We start from the raw sequence: 17,090 nt of genomic DNA on the forward strand, positions 1-17,090 counted from the left end.
GGTTTGCATTGGAACAAAACAAAAAAAGCTGAAAAATCACAATCTTAGCTTATTCCACACAAAAATCCCAAAATGGCCCAGACAATATTATTAACACATTTTAGAAGTTGTTAGAAATAATTAGATTTCAAACAGGTGATTCTCCTTTACTTTGGAATTGAAGTCTGCTATGGTGAGTTGCAGATGCCTGCAGTATAAAAATCACTCCTTCAACCAGATTGAATGGAGAAAAGGAGTCATTCTGCTGTTTTGTGTCACTGTGTGCACCGCAATGAGCATGGAGAAAAGAAAGAAAACCTGAGAATTGTCTGAGGAGGTCAGACACACGATTGTAGCCAAGCTTGGACAATCTCAAGGCTACAGATCCATCTCCAGAGACCTTGATGTTCCTGTGTCCACCGTACGCAATGTTATCAGGAAGTTTAAGGCCCATGACACTGTGGCCATACTCCGTGGACGTGTCCGCAAGAGAAAACTTGATGGAAGATTGCAGCGAAGGATTGTTCGAATGGTGGAGAAAGCACCTTCATCAACTGCCAAATACATTCAAGCTGACCTTCAGACACAAGGTATGACAGTTCCAACTCGCACCATCCATCGCCAACTCAATGAAAGGGGGTTCTGTGGTAGGAGACCCAGGAGGACCCCACTGCTGAGAGAGAGACAGAAGAAAGTCTGACTGGAGTTTGCCACAACACACCTGAACAAACCAAAATCCTTCTGGGAGAATGTCCTGTGGACAGATGAGACCAAATTAGAGCTTTTTTCGTAAAGCACATCATCTGTATGTTTACAGAAAACAAAATGAAGCCTTCAAATAAAAAAACACCTTCCCTGCAGTCAAACATGGGGGAAGTTCAGTGATATTTTGGGGTTGCTGTGCTGCCTCTGGCACTGGGTGTCTTGAATGAGTGCATGGCATCATGAAATCAGGAGATTACCAAGGCATTTTGGAGCGCAATATTCAAGCCAGTGTCAGAAAGCTGGGTCTCCGTCAAAGGTCATGGGTCTTGCAGCAGGACAATGACCCCAAACACACTTCAAAAAGCAGGGTCGTTCAAGACAAAGCGCTGGACTGTTCTGAAGTGGCCAGCAATGAGTCCTGATCTAAATCCCATTGAACACCTGTGGGGAGATCTGAAAACAGCAGTTGGGAGAAGGCACCCTTCAAATCTGGGAGAACTGGAGCAGTTTGTGCAAGAAGAGTGGACCAAACTGCCAGTGGAGAGGTGTAGGAAGCTCATTGCTAGAGGAAGCGCTTGACTGCAGTTATTTTGTCCAAAGGCTGTGCTACCATATATCAAGTCTTGGGTGTCAATAATTTTGTCAATGCCATTTCTTTTTATTTTCTGATTTAAAAGGATATTTTAAGTTCTGTATCAAAAACAAAGGTTCTGTAATAGTAGCAGTGAAATAAAGACTTGTGGAGACCAAATACCTTTGTTAATTTCAACTTACTTTTAGAGAAAATTGAGTTACTTGAAAAAAGTGCAAGGGTGCCAATATTTTTGGCCACGACTGTAAATTATGACAACACAGCAACTCAACTTCAGTCAGGTCATTATCAGCCTCCCCAAGGAGTGTTTCCTCCTTGGCCAAACGCCATGTTAACGTGTATAAATAGCTTATCATGGCATTTTGGTGGGAGCACCCCCTACCAGAAGTAAAAATTATTATAAACCACAAATACAGTATGATTACCTTTTTTAAACAGTCGCTAATGCTGTTTAACATGAAATTGAAAGAAATTTGAAGGAATCCAGACATCACTCTATGCTCATCACGTCGACGAACGCAGCTGATTGAAAATGTATTGCAGTCTATATACCCCACAAGGGTTAATAACACGACCATTCCTGTCGCTTCCTTGGAGTTCGTCCAAGACGTTTTTCGTGGTTTTTCCAAAGCCGTTTATCATTACAACAGTAACTAGAACGCCACTCAGTAGAGCGCATACTCCCGCCGTGGGTGGCCGCTGCTGAGCCCTATCTTCCAATGGTAAAAAAAATCCTTCAAAAAAATTCCTGGATCCGGAATAATATCCTGAGCTTCACCAAAAGCTAATCAATTCTTCCTTATCCCAAGGGCAATCATCCCACCAACTTTCATCCAAATCCGTTCAGAACTTTTCCAGATATCTTGTTCACAAACACACGAACATGCTGCTACGTGCTCCTCCCCGACCCCCTGGTCACGGTGTACCTCCGAGCCCCGAGAGGAGTCACGGCAGAAAAATGTGTTATTCTGTATGTCAAAGATCAATGGAGAAGCCACCCCAATTGTTACTCACAAACAATTATTGTATTAAGATCACACAAGAATAACAGTACAACAATAATAGTAATCAAAAGTACAATCGATATGTCCTATGATGGTACCATCAGTTTTGTAATATATAACTCACTGTGCTCCAAGTGAGTGAACCAAGACCAATCCCCAATGTCTCTTATTCCCAGCTTCAAGCCAACGTTGATTCGCTCCAGCGATCGCCAGAACGATGTCCAATCGAGACCAGAATCCCGTGCGGATGGCAAGTACAGTCACAGCCGACGCTGCACAAAGGCGCCCTCAAGGCAACTGGGAAATCCAAAGGCGCCCTACAGGCGACTGAGAGATCACACCCTCGGATATGGACGAATTAACCTTTAAAAAGCCACGTCACACACACGCCCCAGATCGACGTCTGAATGCGGTGAAACTGGTCGAAAAGAGACGAAACCGCGAGCGAAGCATAAGTCCTGCGCGAGTCAAAATGGCCGACGACCCGCTCTTGAGAAGTAACGGCCCGGCGATAATTATCCTCGGAATCCACCGCCAAAAACCTGACACGCAGGTTGATCGGTCACAGCGATGACAACTCTGTCGCAGGAATTCCTTTCCCGGAAACCCGAAAGTTCGCTAGTGACTCTTGCTCGCCAACGTTTGCTCCAGACCAAGAAGCAGCTTTGCTTCTTGTCCGACTCCACTTGCTCCGCCTTCTTTTCCCCCTCTTCCTCCTCTTCGTTGTCCGGTTCCCGATCCGGTTTCCTGTTTCTTTTAACATTAACTTTTTTACCTTTTGAAAACAGTTCATGAACAATAAACCTTTTGAACACAATAATAGTACATGGAATCAGAAATATTTACAGTGGATGCAAACCACCACAACGGAAGTGACGAATCCGTAACAATACGAACACACATACACACACGCACACACACACACGGACGGACGGACGGACACGATCGAATGCATTACTCCTGGCGGGAGTAATAATAACACTTGCGACAATAGGATAATATTAATGATGTTACAAAGCAATATCACCCTCCCCGAGAGGTTTTGTGACTTGCGATATTGCCATCTCTTACCCTCCCCTCCCACCCACTCCCCACCCCCCCCCCCCCCCTTCCACCTACCGTGTCCCCGTCACCCCCGAAACATCATCACAGAGCCCTGTTTGAGTGAATGCCACATAGTTATTTTGGTCAATGTACAGACAACGGATCACTGCCTCGATCGCTGAGGCCTATGTTCACAAGACCCATGATTGCTATTGCCTCAAAATTATTTTAACTGTAATTTTGGTCATTATACAATAAAGGGAGAACTTGCAGAGAGGTTGTGAATATGACAGCTCCGAATATAGCAATAGCAGTAAGCATCAATATGGCGGACATAGTACAGAAATTGTGGGTGGAGTCAGGCGAACTGTAACCAATGGGTGGAGCATGCACAACTCCTTTTATAGTATAAATGACCATTTATTTGGAAATCTCTGAACCTGTTGAATCCTGGTGTGTGACCTCTTTACATTGGAACAGAGTCCCAGATGCAAGCAGGCACCTTACCAATAAACATACATTGTCAGCATGTGTACAGCAATCGGGAGATTCAAGATTTGCTGGGGCGGCTGGATGGTGGGAACCGAGCTCGCAATTCCCAGAAAACCATACCTGGACTTTCTCCGTCTCTTTCTGCTTATGGAATACTAGGTAAGAGTGGATTGGTTGGTTGTAGAAAGCAATTGTTTCAAATAAATTGTTTTAAAATATTTTTTAACAGTAATTCCTTAACATACTTTTTATATCGCAATCTAAATTTATTTGATCACATTTTGGCATTAGGCAAACTAAGGTTTTCTTGGGTAATTGTTGAGATAAAAAAAATGTATTCAACCCTAGTCAAACTTTAGGAATCTCATTCACTGAACTGTTTAACCATTTGTTGATAGGTAAATTACTATAAAGTAAAGTGACTCCTTTATTGTTACTCATGCTACAACCATAGGCTGAGTGTGTGAGTATTAGGATGATCTTGTCTGTGTTTGTTTGTCAGTTTATCGGCAGAATAATGTCAGACGTGTTCAGCTCTGAGCTGACATGAAGAAAAGTCTGAAGTGAAAATTGGTACAAGACTATATTTGTTCAGCCCCGCTAAGTTCTGCTCGAACAGGGCCGTGGCATGGGGTTGGCTGTTTTTTTTTTTTTGTTTTTTTTTTTGTATACAAGATCGAGGCTCGTGAAAGAGCGAACATTAATCACACAGAAAGACAAACAGACACATAAAACAAATAACATCGGGAGCGGTAGACAAGATGGGGAGAGAGGGGGAAGGACACAAACACAACATTTGAGAGCAGGGACCGAGAGACATGGAGACATCGAGAGATCTGTGGGAGGGAGAGGGCTTTGGGGGGGAGGCATGTGAAGGGGGGGAGGCATGTGAAGGGGGGGGGGGGGTGGGAGAGGTATAAACATATGGACACTGCCAGGATTTCCAGGAAAGAAGTTGGAATTTCAAACAAGGTGGATCTGGGGTGAATTAGTGGGGGTAGAAAAGATCAAGGTTATGGATGGGGGAAGATAAGAGATGGTGGTGAACAGCTGTTTTAAAGACCTGGAGGGAGGAGAGGGATTGAAGGGAGTGTGGGAGTTTGTTCCACAGGCAGGAGAAAAGAGGAATGAAAGAGTGAAGGTGAGCAGAGAGCCGAGATTTCGGCAGTTTAACCATCAGAGGGTTGCTGGCAGATCTTGTGCGACCTGTAGGAATATTTGGGGGACAGAGCACAGAGAGAGCTGGGGGAGCAAGGCCGGAGAGGAGTCGGTAGAAGACAGAAAGGCCACCTACCTGCCTGCGGTGAGTGAGTGAAAGGCCCTCAGAGATAGCTTCATCGCGGGAGATTCCAATGATTTTGAAAGCTTTGGATTCAACAGCGTGAAGCCGAGCCAGGTGTGAGGCAGGAGCACCAGCCCATAGGGGAGAACAGTATTCCATTGAGCTGCGGATGAAAGCCTTGTATGTGGTGAGGAGCTCAGGTATGCCGAGGAAGGACTTCGCACGACGGAGGATGCCCAGTCGGCGACTGGCTTTGGAGGCCAGCTTGGAAATATGGTTTTCCCAAGAAAGATCATGGCAGATAGTGAGACCCAAAAGCTTGAGTGACAGAACTTCTTGGAGAGGATTGTTGAGAAAGTAGATGGGAGGGTTGTCCAGTCGATCTTTTCGGAGAGACATAGTAAGAGAGTGAGATTTGTCAGGATTGAAAGACATGTTCCACTTGTTTGACCAGTCTCTGATTTTGTCCAGGTCTTCAGAGAGTGAGGAGGCTGCAGACTGCCGATCTGAGGGAAGAGGAATGGAGCGGCAGAGAGTGGAGTCATCAGCAAAGAGATAGAGAGGATTTTCCAGAGAGTCAGAGAGATCATTGATAAAGACCAGAAAAAGCACAGGGCCCAGCACACTTCCTTGGGGAACTCCAGCCTGAACAGGAAGGGGAGATGAGAGAAATCCATTCAGGGCCACACGTTGACTACGACCAGAGAGGAAGTCCGCAAGCCATGCATGGAGATTTCCATGGATACCATAGGAGGAGAGTTTGGTGAGCAGAGCTGGGTGCCAGACCGTATCAAAGGCCCTTGATATGTCAAGGGAGACAGCTCTGATTTCCTGTTTGGCATTGAGGACCTCCATCCATTGTTGAGACAGCAGAAGCAGCATGTCCAGAGTAGAGTGACCTGGTCTGAAACCAAATTGATGATCAGAGATCAAGCCATTGGAGAAGAGGAAAGATTTCATATCCGAAGCAATGACGGATTCCATGACTTTGCTGATAATTGGGAGCAGGCTGATTGGTCTGTAGTTGCAAGGATCTGTTTTTGCACCTTTTTTGTGTAAAGCGGTAATGTTAGCTGATTTCCAGGATGCTGGCAGATGACCTTGAGCAAAAGATAGGGTGAAAAGAACAGAGAGAGGGTGAGATAGAGCGGCAGAGCAGGATTTTAGGACCCGTGGGCTGATGCCGTCTGGTCCAGTTGCAGAATCAGAGTCGAGGTTTGACAAAAACTCCTCCACCTTGTCAGGAGAGAAGGACACAGAGTCCAGGAGCAGTTGGGTTCGACTGGGAAAGGTGGGAACAGAGAGAGATGGGTTTGGGACTAAGGATTTCGAGGCGAACACAGAGTTGAGGCATTCGGCTTTGTCACGTGCGATGTCAACTGTGTGGCCATTTGAGGTAAGGGAGGGGATGGAGGGGGAACAAACACCAGAAACGGACTTGACCAGACGCCACCAGGATTTGGAGGAAGGAGACAGGTTTGAGAGTTCATTCTTGAGTGAGGAGAGATAGTGCTTCCTGGCACTCCTGAGGGTAGACACACACTTGTTCCGAGCTTGGTGGAAGGAACTGAGATTTCCTTCAGTTGGATTAGCCTTCCAAGAGGCAAAGGCAAGTTGTTTCAGGGCAACTGCCTCACCACAAGATTCAGTGTACCATGGACGGGAGGAAGGGTAAGACAATTGAAGGCGAGATGGGATAAATCTGTGCATGAGAGAGATCAGTTTGCTTTGGAAGAATTCCCAGGAAGAATTGATGTCAGAGGCAGTGGAGATGGGAGACCAATCCAGACGATTGATGGCTGCTTGAAGACCGTCCCAGTCGGCCTGAGTGAAATGCCAGACTCGTCGACGCTGAGGAGGCTCTCTGAGAATGGCCAGAGAGATGTCCACTTTGACAAGCACATGATCAGAAGAACCGATTGGAGCAGAAGAAGAGCAGCAGACATTAGCAGGGAAGTTTGTCATAACCAAGTCTAGAAGAGAAGATACTCCATTGGCTGAGATCCGGGTCGGGAAATTGACAGATTGTGTCAATCCCAGTGAGTCACAGAAGTCCTTTGCTGAGGTGCCATGACTAGTGAGAGAGGAACCCACACCCAACCAGGTGGCATGATGACAGTTGAAGTCACCACATATGAGGAAGAGAGAGTTGGGATGAGTGGATAGAAGTTGGTCCATGTTGTCAGACATTGAAATGTAGATGGAGTCATCACTGTTTGGGGGACGGTACAGAACACATATGAACAAAAGGTGGGAGCGGAGAGGAAGCCGTAACCAGAGGTACTCCTGCGGGTGAGGAGGAAAGAGAGCAGTGCAAGGAGAGTGAGGAAGAGAGTTTTTGACAAAGATAGCCACCCCACCACCAGGCCGAGGCTCAGGTCTATCATACCGGAGGAGGGAGTAACCAGGAAGAGATATTAAGGAATCAGAGACATCTTGAAGGAGGAAAGTCTCTGTTAAGCAGATCAAGTCTGGATTGTCAGAAGCAACCTGTATGGAGAGATCAGTCAGGTTTGAGCGAAGGCCCCGGATGTTTGAGGTCCATACCGTTAATGAAGAGAGAGGGGGAGCATCGGGTACAGGACAGGGGAGGGGAGGAGTAGGGTAAGATGAAGGATGAGAGGGGGAGGTAGGGAGAGCAGTTGATAGTGTTTCAGATGTTGCAGAAGAGTTCCAAGAAAGGGAAGGATGAGGAGGATGAAAGGTTTGATGGTGAAGGGATGCGGCACAGTGAGGAGTTGTTTGAGGGGGGGGCAGAGGAAAGTAGAAGGTTTGGGGGGGTGGAGGTATGAGATAGAAGGGAGACGAAGTGGGGAGGAGGCAGCTTGGAGGAGGAGGGGGGAGGAGAGAGAATTGGAGAGGAATGGTATGGGGGGAGAATTGAATGGGAGGGATTGGGGGGGAGTTTTGAAGGGGAGGAGTGAGGGGGGAGTTTAGGAGGGGAGGGGCAAGGGGGGAGTTTTGGAGGGAAGGGGAAAGGGGGGAGATCAGGAGTGGAGGGGCAAGGGGGGGGATTAGGAGGGGAGGGGCAAAGGGGAAGTTTAGGAGGGGAAGGGCAAGGGGGGAGTTCAGGAGTGGAGGGGCAAGGGGGGAGTTTAAGAGTGGAGGGGCAAGGGGGAAGTTTCGGAGTGTAGGTGCAAGGGGGGGGATTTGGATGGGAGGGGCAAGAGGGGAGTTTAGAAAGTGGATGATTAATGAAAGACGAACATTGATAACAAATTGGGTTTGTTGTGATTTTCAAGTTAGCAATCCGATTCAGAACGATGGAGGAGGGATGGAATGAATGTGAATTTAGACCATGTAGTGAGGGAGACGTATAAGATATTGAATTTCTTTTTTTTGAAGTGGAATGAGTTGGAGAGGAAATTGAGAAAAGCCTTTTAAATAGGAAGAAAAACAGCGTGTTGTAATATACCACTGAAATAAAAAACAGAAGGGGAAAGGTTAAACATATTTAAATAATATTTAAACAGAACTATGAACAATCTTATATGCACAAAAATACCAACGGGGGGAGAGCCGAGAGGGACCACCACGAGTCACGTGAACAGGGCAAACGGTGGATGGCAAGGAGATAATGGGGGTGGGGCGAACAGCACACCTGGACAGAAAATACAGGATGAGACAACAGTACACGTGGAGAAAATAAAATAAATGTTTTTGTTTTTTTTGTTTTTTTTGGGGGGGGGGGGTGGGGATTTAGAACGTTAGACAGTATTATGTTCGGGGTAGAAGGGAAAAAACCAAGAGCCAAGCAAAACACGCTTAAGTTAACAAAACACCGACGGGGGTACAACTACAAGGCCACACACGAGGAGCAGAACACGATTAATTAATTACGAGTTACAGGAAATTCAAACCAAAACTAACTATAACCAAACAATATCGCATGGACGATAAAATAACGAGTTGAAATTTGACAATCTATCTGGGGAAATGGGGGAGAAACACGTGGTCGAAGAACGAACGAACGAATAGGAATGAATAAACGAATGAGCACAGAGAAGGTAATGTCTTTTTTTTGTTGTTTTTTTGAGTTGAGATTTACATAAGGAAGTAGGCTTTGGGGTGGAAAGACTGCGAAAACAGAGAACGAAAGTTATTGGATCACAAACGACAGGCGCTGAGAGAAAAACAAAGCCTCAAGGTTGTACAGTGTACACTGTACAAGACCTCAAGACGACACGAATTAACACGATTTTCAATACAGGTATGAAAGATTTGCACCGAAAATCTTTGACGGGACAATATACGTACATACACCATAAAAGAAATACAGTTATAACGAAAATACAAATTGGAACAATTACTTAACTTCGATTTCGATGGAGAGCGTGTGGAGCTGCGAAAAAACGAACCATCGCCAGCCATCATCGCCAGTTTAATCTCCCTGGAGCGATCCAGAGATCACTTGCATCTAAGATGTGTTCTTGCCTTCGTAGAGCCAGAACCTCATTCTTCCATAATGTGTTTTCTTGTGTGTGTGGTGGCCTAGCGGGGGTTGCAGGTGTCGTTGAGTCTGTGTTTGTACTATAAAAGCTGTGGGTGGTGTCCACAGCAGAGGCATGAAAGGTGAACACGATCAGACCTGGAGAGTACTTTCTCTGTCGTCGATGGGTGGGGGGTTAGTGCCCAAGATACTGTTTGGGCCCAGTTTTTTTTATTGCGTTTTGGGTGACGTGAGTATGGATGTGTTTTTTGTAGTTAACGGTGGGCAGATGTTTTGAAGGATGTCGTCATGTCTGTGGTGTAGTCTTGATGTGTATTGGCACGGGTGATTATGATTCGCACTAGCAGCTGCAAAACATATTTCATCTGAGTGGTCTTTGCATTTTAGCGTATTTGCTGATGGGTGTAGGTGCTTTATGGGTGTTGTTAATGTGCAACTTGTGATGATGAGGGCTTTGTTTTGTGTGGTCTGTTGGGTGTTGAGATGTGTGTTTGATAGGTTCAAGTCCCAGGATGAGCTGACATAGTTGATGACTGATTGAATGTACAGTTTGTATATAAGCGTTTTTTTGTTTGTTTTTTTGTTTTTTTGTGGTGCATGTGTCTTGTAAGTCCCCCCCCCCCCCCCCCCCCAAATGTGTTCAGCCTCGATGTGCATGTTGTTTTATGTTTGTGATGTGATCTGAGAATGGTGTGCATGTGTGTTAGGGATGTTGTTTAATGTGATGTGTGGTGCAGCACTATGTTCCCAGGTGTAATTTGTTAAGAGTGACTTGATTTGAGGGGGCTAGTTTTAGTCTATCAATGGTGAGCCAGCTTTGTAGGGTGCTGAGGAAGGGTTGAAGTTGGGCTGTAGTTGTTGATGTTATGGGTAGAGGTGATTGTTATGACTTCTGCATATGAGGTTATTTGTATGTTCTCGGGTGGTTGTGAAATGTTGTGAAATGTCGTGGAAGTGCTTTCTAGTTTATCCCGTGTTAATTATCCATAGAGCTGACCCATGACAATATATCATTGATGTTTCCACAGCTGAGAATTTAACCCTTGGTTGAGTTTTTTTGGCAGAATTTACCCCAGATGAGTGGCAGTTTTTTGTATACAGAGTCGATGCTCGTGTAAGTTCTATCTTCATGTAAGGGTGCTGTCAAAGCAGCCTTCTGTCAGCGCAGGAATTGAGATTTAGCCAACTCACTGGTGTGCAACGATCTGTTTTGTTTTGTTTTCACTTTGAAAGATAAGGTGGAATATAATTCCGACAAACATGCTAACACACTGTTTGAAAAGCACTCATTTGATTGAGTGTTAAACCCAAATGAGACAACACAAATACCCCTAAACAATCCTGTCGGCCTTTTTATGCAATTGCAAAATATTGTTGCGGATATGAGGATTGTGTTTTTTTTATTGTGTTGTATTGTATAGTAAATTGTTGTGAAATATTGCTTTATTCTGGACCCTCCTTACTCCAGTTATGTATAAAGGTCAAAGGGCGTCCCATAATTAGGTCATAAACAATCACGTCAGCCAATCATAGATTTCCCCCTGGTTGATAGTTATATCTTTATTATGTGTATTAGGGTAAGGCCTTGTCTTCCATTAAGATGACACTCCATTGCACCAAGCGAAATAGAGTAGATTCCTTTCACATTCCCCTTTCATCATTGCCAAGCCTCAATTGCCAATTACATCCCCTCCAAGCCTCCATTGCCAACTGCACGGGGCACAGGTTTGTTACAGCGGTGGGTTGCTGATTTCACCCCAATAGCCGCCATTAAGCATGTGCTCAGCTCGGGGTCAGAGGGCCTGTGCCCACCAATCAGGGCCGAGGCGAGCTGACCGATGGGCGTGTCCTAAAGGCCGGCGGCTTGATCGCCGGAGGCGCTATAAAAGCGCGCGCGCAAGGTACTGCCAAAGGATATCCAGGGAAGCACAAAGCCTGCTATTCGTCGCCTTGCTCGCCAAAGTTGGACCAAAAAAAGGAGTTAACAGCAAGAAGCCTGCAGTAGTTGGACAGGGAGACGTGCAAGTTGTTGAGTTGAGGGGTTGGACCAGATGAGCTCTGACAAAACGAGAGAGACGAGTCCTGGAAGGAGCACGCGACGTCCACACAGCTGCAGCAACAGCAGCAACAACAGCAGCTTTGGGCCTGGACGGCAGTTTTGAGCAGGGCCGCGAAGGAACGGCGGCTGCTAAACGCGCCGATCGTGCTGCAGGACCTGTTAGACCTTCCTCTCCCTCCAGCCATCCACCTCCTGCCTTTCCATCCTTTTGTGTACGTGAGTTTGTTCTGTGTGTCTTGTCCCTGGGTTAATTAAGACTGTAGGTAAGCTAGCGATTTTCACTGTGTCTCTAATATCTTCTGTACATTATTTTATTATCTTTCCTTCTTCCTTGGTTACTTTGAGCGTGTATATAATAGGAATAAATTTAGTAGTATTGCCAACCTTTTTGTCTTCTTCTTCTTCTTCACATCCGTGTCGCCTTTGTCTTTTCCCTATTGAATATCTGTGGCGCGATCCGGCCAACGTTCGGGAATCGGGTTAGTCGGGGTAACTGTTAGGGCCGCGGGGCCTCCGCTCGGCAAAACCAACATCTTATCCGCGGTCCGTAACAATATAATTCTATTTTGCTTAGCATATAATTGGTGTCACATTTTGCAGTACCGTCTTTTTTTTATTTTCAAAATCACCCAGGGTTTGTGCGATTCTTGGAGGGTTACTATGCAGTGCTGGTAACACGAAGAAGGCGTGTGGCTGAATTGGGAGGCCATGCTGTGTACCGTGTGGAGGATACATCAATGGTGTACCTTCCTTCAGATACCACACGAGTACAACATCCAGAGGAACACAGGTGCAGTATATTGCTGCTGTTGATTGTCTGCTTCTCTTGAATGCATAAGAATTACCCAGCCTCGGTGGTGTAAAGGATTAGAGCGTCCATTCTGAGTTTGGGTAGTTGGCGGTTCGAACCCGGGACGAGTCATACCAAAGACTTTTAAATGGTAGGTGCTACTTCCCTACTTGACGCTCAAAAAGGGTAGAGCATGGAAAAATAACCATACATTCGTAATAATAGCGCAAGTTTTGACGGGTCTAATGTCCTCCTCCTGCATCAAAGTTCTTTGAAAGAGAACTCGTATTATGATGTCATCTCATCTCGATTCTTGAAGAGATTAACTTGTAAAATGGGTTGTGATGTCCGGATGTCTGGCTGTCCGTCTGTTGACTTTTTGCTATTTCTGCTACTCCTCCCTTGTCGCCTGGCTGATTGTTCTGAAACTTGACAAATGAACACTACACGGTAGCCCGCACAATCGCTCGGGCCTCTATTTTTGATGCGGCTATTTCTTATTTTTATTATTATAATTGATTGCCTTTGTTAAAGGTGGACAGTGAGCACCATGCATGCTCTGGAGCGTTGAACAGGCCCATTAACATGTGAATCTAATGAGGAGAACATTTGTATCTGACCTTGTGTAATTATGACGGTGGATAGAGGCTCACGAGAAAGCCATCACTAGTATGTCCTGAAATTCCATAATACCATTCAGATAACTAGAAATTATACATTTGATGTAGGTGAGCAGTCATTTTTTGCAATTTATAAATAATAAATAGTTGCAGCAATTTTTCACACAGATGTCTGTACCTCTGGTCTCGTGTTTTCATCTGAAATGGCTGTGCAAGACCAGTGTTAATATAAACCTTATTTGTATCCAAATGTAATAATTGTATCCTGGCCCTTTTGGGTGATTGTGTCTGGTACCACCTTGTGGAGATGTCTGCACTCTCTCCTGCATATCATAATGTGACAAATTTGTTGGGAACTTTGTTTATGCTCATTTAATCTAAATCTTATTAGAACGAATTTTTCCATCTTGTAATTGCTTTTGTTTGTTATAGTGTTTATTTTGGAAACGGGCTTCTTGGGAAAATGTTGTGCTTTCACATGTCATTGTGGAGTTCCTTTTGCTCCTCGTATTGTAAAGCTACTTTAAATTTAATGTTGTTTATGCTCTCAACCTCTTGCTAAAATTGTTTTCCAAGTCACTTCAGCTTTGAAGAGTTCTATAATGTACATTTTTCTAAGTCGGACTGTCTTTACCTTTGTTGGCACAATAATGTGCAGAAAAATGAACAGAAAAACAATGGGGAAACACAACTGTTTGGTCGTGCAGCACTCGTTTGAAGCCCTGGATCCAAACATGCGATTTGATCTCCTCTGGAAGGTAATTCCACAAATGAGGAAAACAAGAGTGGAGGTGGCAAGCCTGGATTTTGTGTTTTTAACCAGGAGGGGATTAGTAGCAGAGCTCGTGTCCTGGAGCAGCTGGGGATGTTTTGAGGGCTAAAACTGCAAAGGATGAGAGACTCTGTTATGGTGGTTTGGACGCGTGATGTGGAAAAAAGATAAAGAACCAATCGAGAAAGCATGGAATGACCCAATTAGAGGGAAAAGAGAGAGGACAACAGAGATTAAGGTGGAAGGAGGTTGTGGAAGGAGATTTCAAGAGTTTGGGATTGAGAGGAAGATGCAAAGGACAGAGGGGAATGGAGAAGGTGGACCTGAGTGGCTGACCCCAAACTGTTGGAAATAATCCGCAGAGAAGAAGAAGACAAGCAAAGGACACTATACCAGATGAGTGGCAGTCAAAATAAATACAGACCATGTGTTTTAGCTTTATCGTGGGCAATGCCAATAATGTTAAGTTTTAGATTCCACAGAATCCAAAAGAGAAAGATGTTATACTGGGTCCCCAGCCCATCGGGGAGAGCATTGCTTAATTGAGATATACACAAAGGCCTTGCAGGTTTTGAATTGTTCTCATTTTTCAAGTAATAACTTGGACGTTTGTTTATAAAAGGTAGTTTTGTGTTTTGAGATTTTTTTTTATGCCTTCGCCGACAAAGTTGCTGAAAGCTTTGTTTGCAAATTGTCCGTGCATCTGTGATAAGTTTTTGTTGCCGCAATAACTTGAAGGGATCCAAGTCAAACTTGGTGCAGGTATGTACTGTATAGTATAATGAAATAAAGATGAACTGATTAGATTTGGGGGTCACAAGGTTAAAGGCAGGGGTCTTGTTAGGTAAAAATCCTGTTCCCATGATAACTTGTAAACCAGTGATGGGATTTTGACCAAAGTTGGCACAATCATGTATTATGATGTAAAGATGAACTGATTTGATTTTGGCATCAGTAGGTCAGAGGCCCCATGAGGTAAAGATTCTGTTGCTTTGCTCAATTGTGAACCAGTGATGGGATTTTGACCAAACTTGGCACAACTCTATATTATGATAAAGGATGAACTAATTCGATTTTGGCATCGAAGGTCAGAGGTCATGTCAGGTAAAAATGCAATACTTGAGAACAGCTGATGGGATTTAAATCAAACTTGTTATATGTAGCTGTGTATAATGATGATCTATGCGCAGCGGTTCTTAACCTGGGGGGTCGTGACGTATGCGCATAAGCGAACAAAATACTGTGTGTGGTATGTACCTTTGTTAGGTTCCCAAAAATGGCCTCAACAAATTGATATGTTATTTATGACCCCTTCATGACCCCCAGAAAACCCCAAACGACCCCCATTTGGGGGGGTCGCGACCTCCAACTTAACAACCGCTGATCTATGGCATGTGGGTGGAGGCATATCGGTCGACGTCGAGACGTTGAAGAGTGCCCGTTCTAGTTTTCTTTCTTTTTCCTCTCTCACCTATTGCAACCCTCCATTTACTGGTGTTCCTGTTTTTATTGCAGATATGTGAAAATATTTCAAAATGTGGATCTCTCTAGCAATTTTTATTTTAGGTGAGTGCTATTGGGGGGGTGGGGGGGGGGGCGGTTGGGGGTGGAAGTTGTTTTCTTTTTTTCTTTTTTTTGTTGTTGTTGTTGAGGAATGTGAAGTTATCTCTTATCCGAGATTGTTGATGCTAGTTGTTCAAACCACTCTTGCACCACCACTTCTGTGCCCCCATTCTGCCCATCAGCAATTGTGATGTCAGTATTGTTGTTTATTATGGTATCATTCCAGATTCTGGTTAGGCTTTTAAAACTATTGCTGCTACTTACTGCATAACTACACTGCTTTATGCATGTGTTTCTGCAGCTACAGCTATGATTTAACTCACTCACTGCAGCACAACGTGCGGCAGCTAGCTGCTCTTGGGAAAACTTTCACCCAGCAGGTGCGCCTTTCTGGGGATCAGGATGCAGGTACTGGAGGTAGGGCAGCCCAGCTTGCTGAGGAGTAGGTCAAGCAAGAAAACTGGATTGACTGTTATGCTTATGTTTTTGACATCACAACCACTCTCGTAGTGAACCTTTCTTTGGATGGGAAGGAATTGGTGATATGAGAGCTTTTTGTTATGCCATTTTCATACGTCCCTCCTGGCCTGAGGGAGTTATTCTGGTTTTAAAGGAGGTTCAAAGGCTATGAAGAATTTTCAAAAATAGGCTCATATAATTGTGTTGTCAGAAGAGAACAGCGTTTTTTGTTTATTTATTTTTATACTCGAGCAAGCCGTTCTATGACCTTGTAAAGCCAGATAATCTTTTTCATATTGGGATCAGTGGGCCACATGAAATGTAATGACAAAAAGCTTTGACATCACTTATGTCTTCTCCTCCACAACATGGTTCAGCACAGATTTTGCTGCAATGTAAAAGGTCAAAGGCAATGTTGTCTGAAGTTTGATAAATTTACGACTTTGCTTTTTGAAGATGTTTTAATATTTGTTTTCTGACATGTTGCAACTTTATTTCTCAAAATAGAAAAGCAATCATGTACACCTTTCTTTATATACGTTTGTTAATAGTCAGGGGCCATTTACAGAATGTGTGCAACATCTCTCCCCATTCATTACCCTCACCCCAGAAATATTTCCCTTTTCCCTCTCCTCACTTTCCCTATCCTTTCTAATTGTTGTTTACACAATCGATCAGCCTTCCTCCTTGCTTGCTGCATATGTATTGTTACATTGTCCCTTACATTTCATGGCTGGTTTCTTAACTACATCAAATCACTCTCATCTTTGTTCTTGCATTGTTAGGCAGCATTTTGATCTCGAATTGTCTTATTCCTTAACCTGGTAGATCATTGTGGTACAATGCTGGTATTTGGCCATTATGATGTTTCCATAGATTATGCCACCTGCCAGTGCCCATTCCCTCTAAGAGTTTACTCAAGACAGAACTTTGTATATATGCTAGTTTCACTGTGTATACAGTCACGTGAAAAAGTAAGTACACCCCATGTAAAGTTTTGACTTTTTCAACATATTTCAACATACAGCTATTTGATCTTCATTTCAACAATATTGATAGATAAAGGTGATATAATATAACAAATATCATGAAACATTTACATTCTGTAGTCCATTGTATAATTTAAATAAACATAAATGCAAATTTCGCATGTCGAAAAAGTAAGTACACCCCTACATTTATCACTACTTCAAATACATAAAATTAGAATCAGGTGCACCAGCTCAGGTGCAAATGATTAGAACATCATTCGAGAGGATCTTGGAGGAACCTGTCTTAT

General features: G+C 44.2%; 1 protein-coding gene across 7 annotated transcripts in view; it reads left to right on the forward strand.

Moving 5' to 3' along the window:
- FIG4 (FIG4 phosphoinositide 5-phosphatase) overlaps positions 1-17,090 on the forward strand; it is a 71,312-nt gene that overhangs the window by 38,044 nt on the left and 16,178 nt on the right. For 4 of the 7 annotated variants that reach the window (XM_068123136.2, XM_078782059.1, XM_078782060.1 and 1 more), the window contains 4 exons: positions 3,852-3,975; positions 12,241-12,397; positions 15,305-15,355; positions 15,654-15,769. In XM_068123136.2, the coding sequence (XP_067979237.2) occupies positions 3,852-3,975; positions 12,241-12,397; positions 15,305-15,355; positions 15,654-15,769 (448 nt within the window). The remainder of the gene's footprint in view (positions 1-3,851; positions 3,976-12,240; positions 12,398-15,304; positions 15,356-15,653; positions 15,770-17,090) is intronic. The other 3 variants (XM_068123137.2, XM_078782058.1, XM_078782061.1) reach the window with 1 other exon arrangement.

This window comes from Myxine glutinosa, chromosome 7 (assembly GCF_964187855.1).
Source record: "Myxine glutinosa chromosome 7, kmMyxGlut1.1, whole genome shotgun sequence".
In the NCBI taxonomy this organism is placed as follows: Eukaryota; Metazoa; Chordata; class Myxini; order Myxiniformes; family Myxinidae; genus Myxine; species Myxine glutinosa.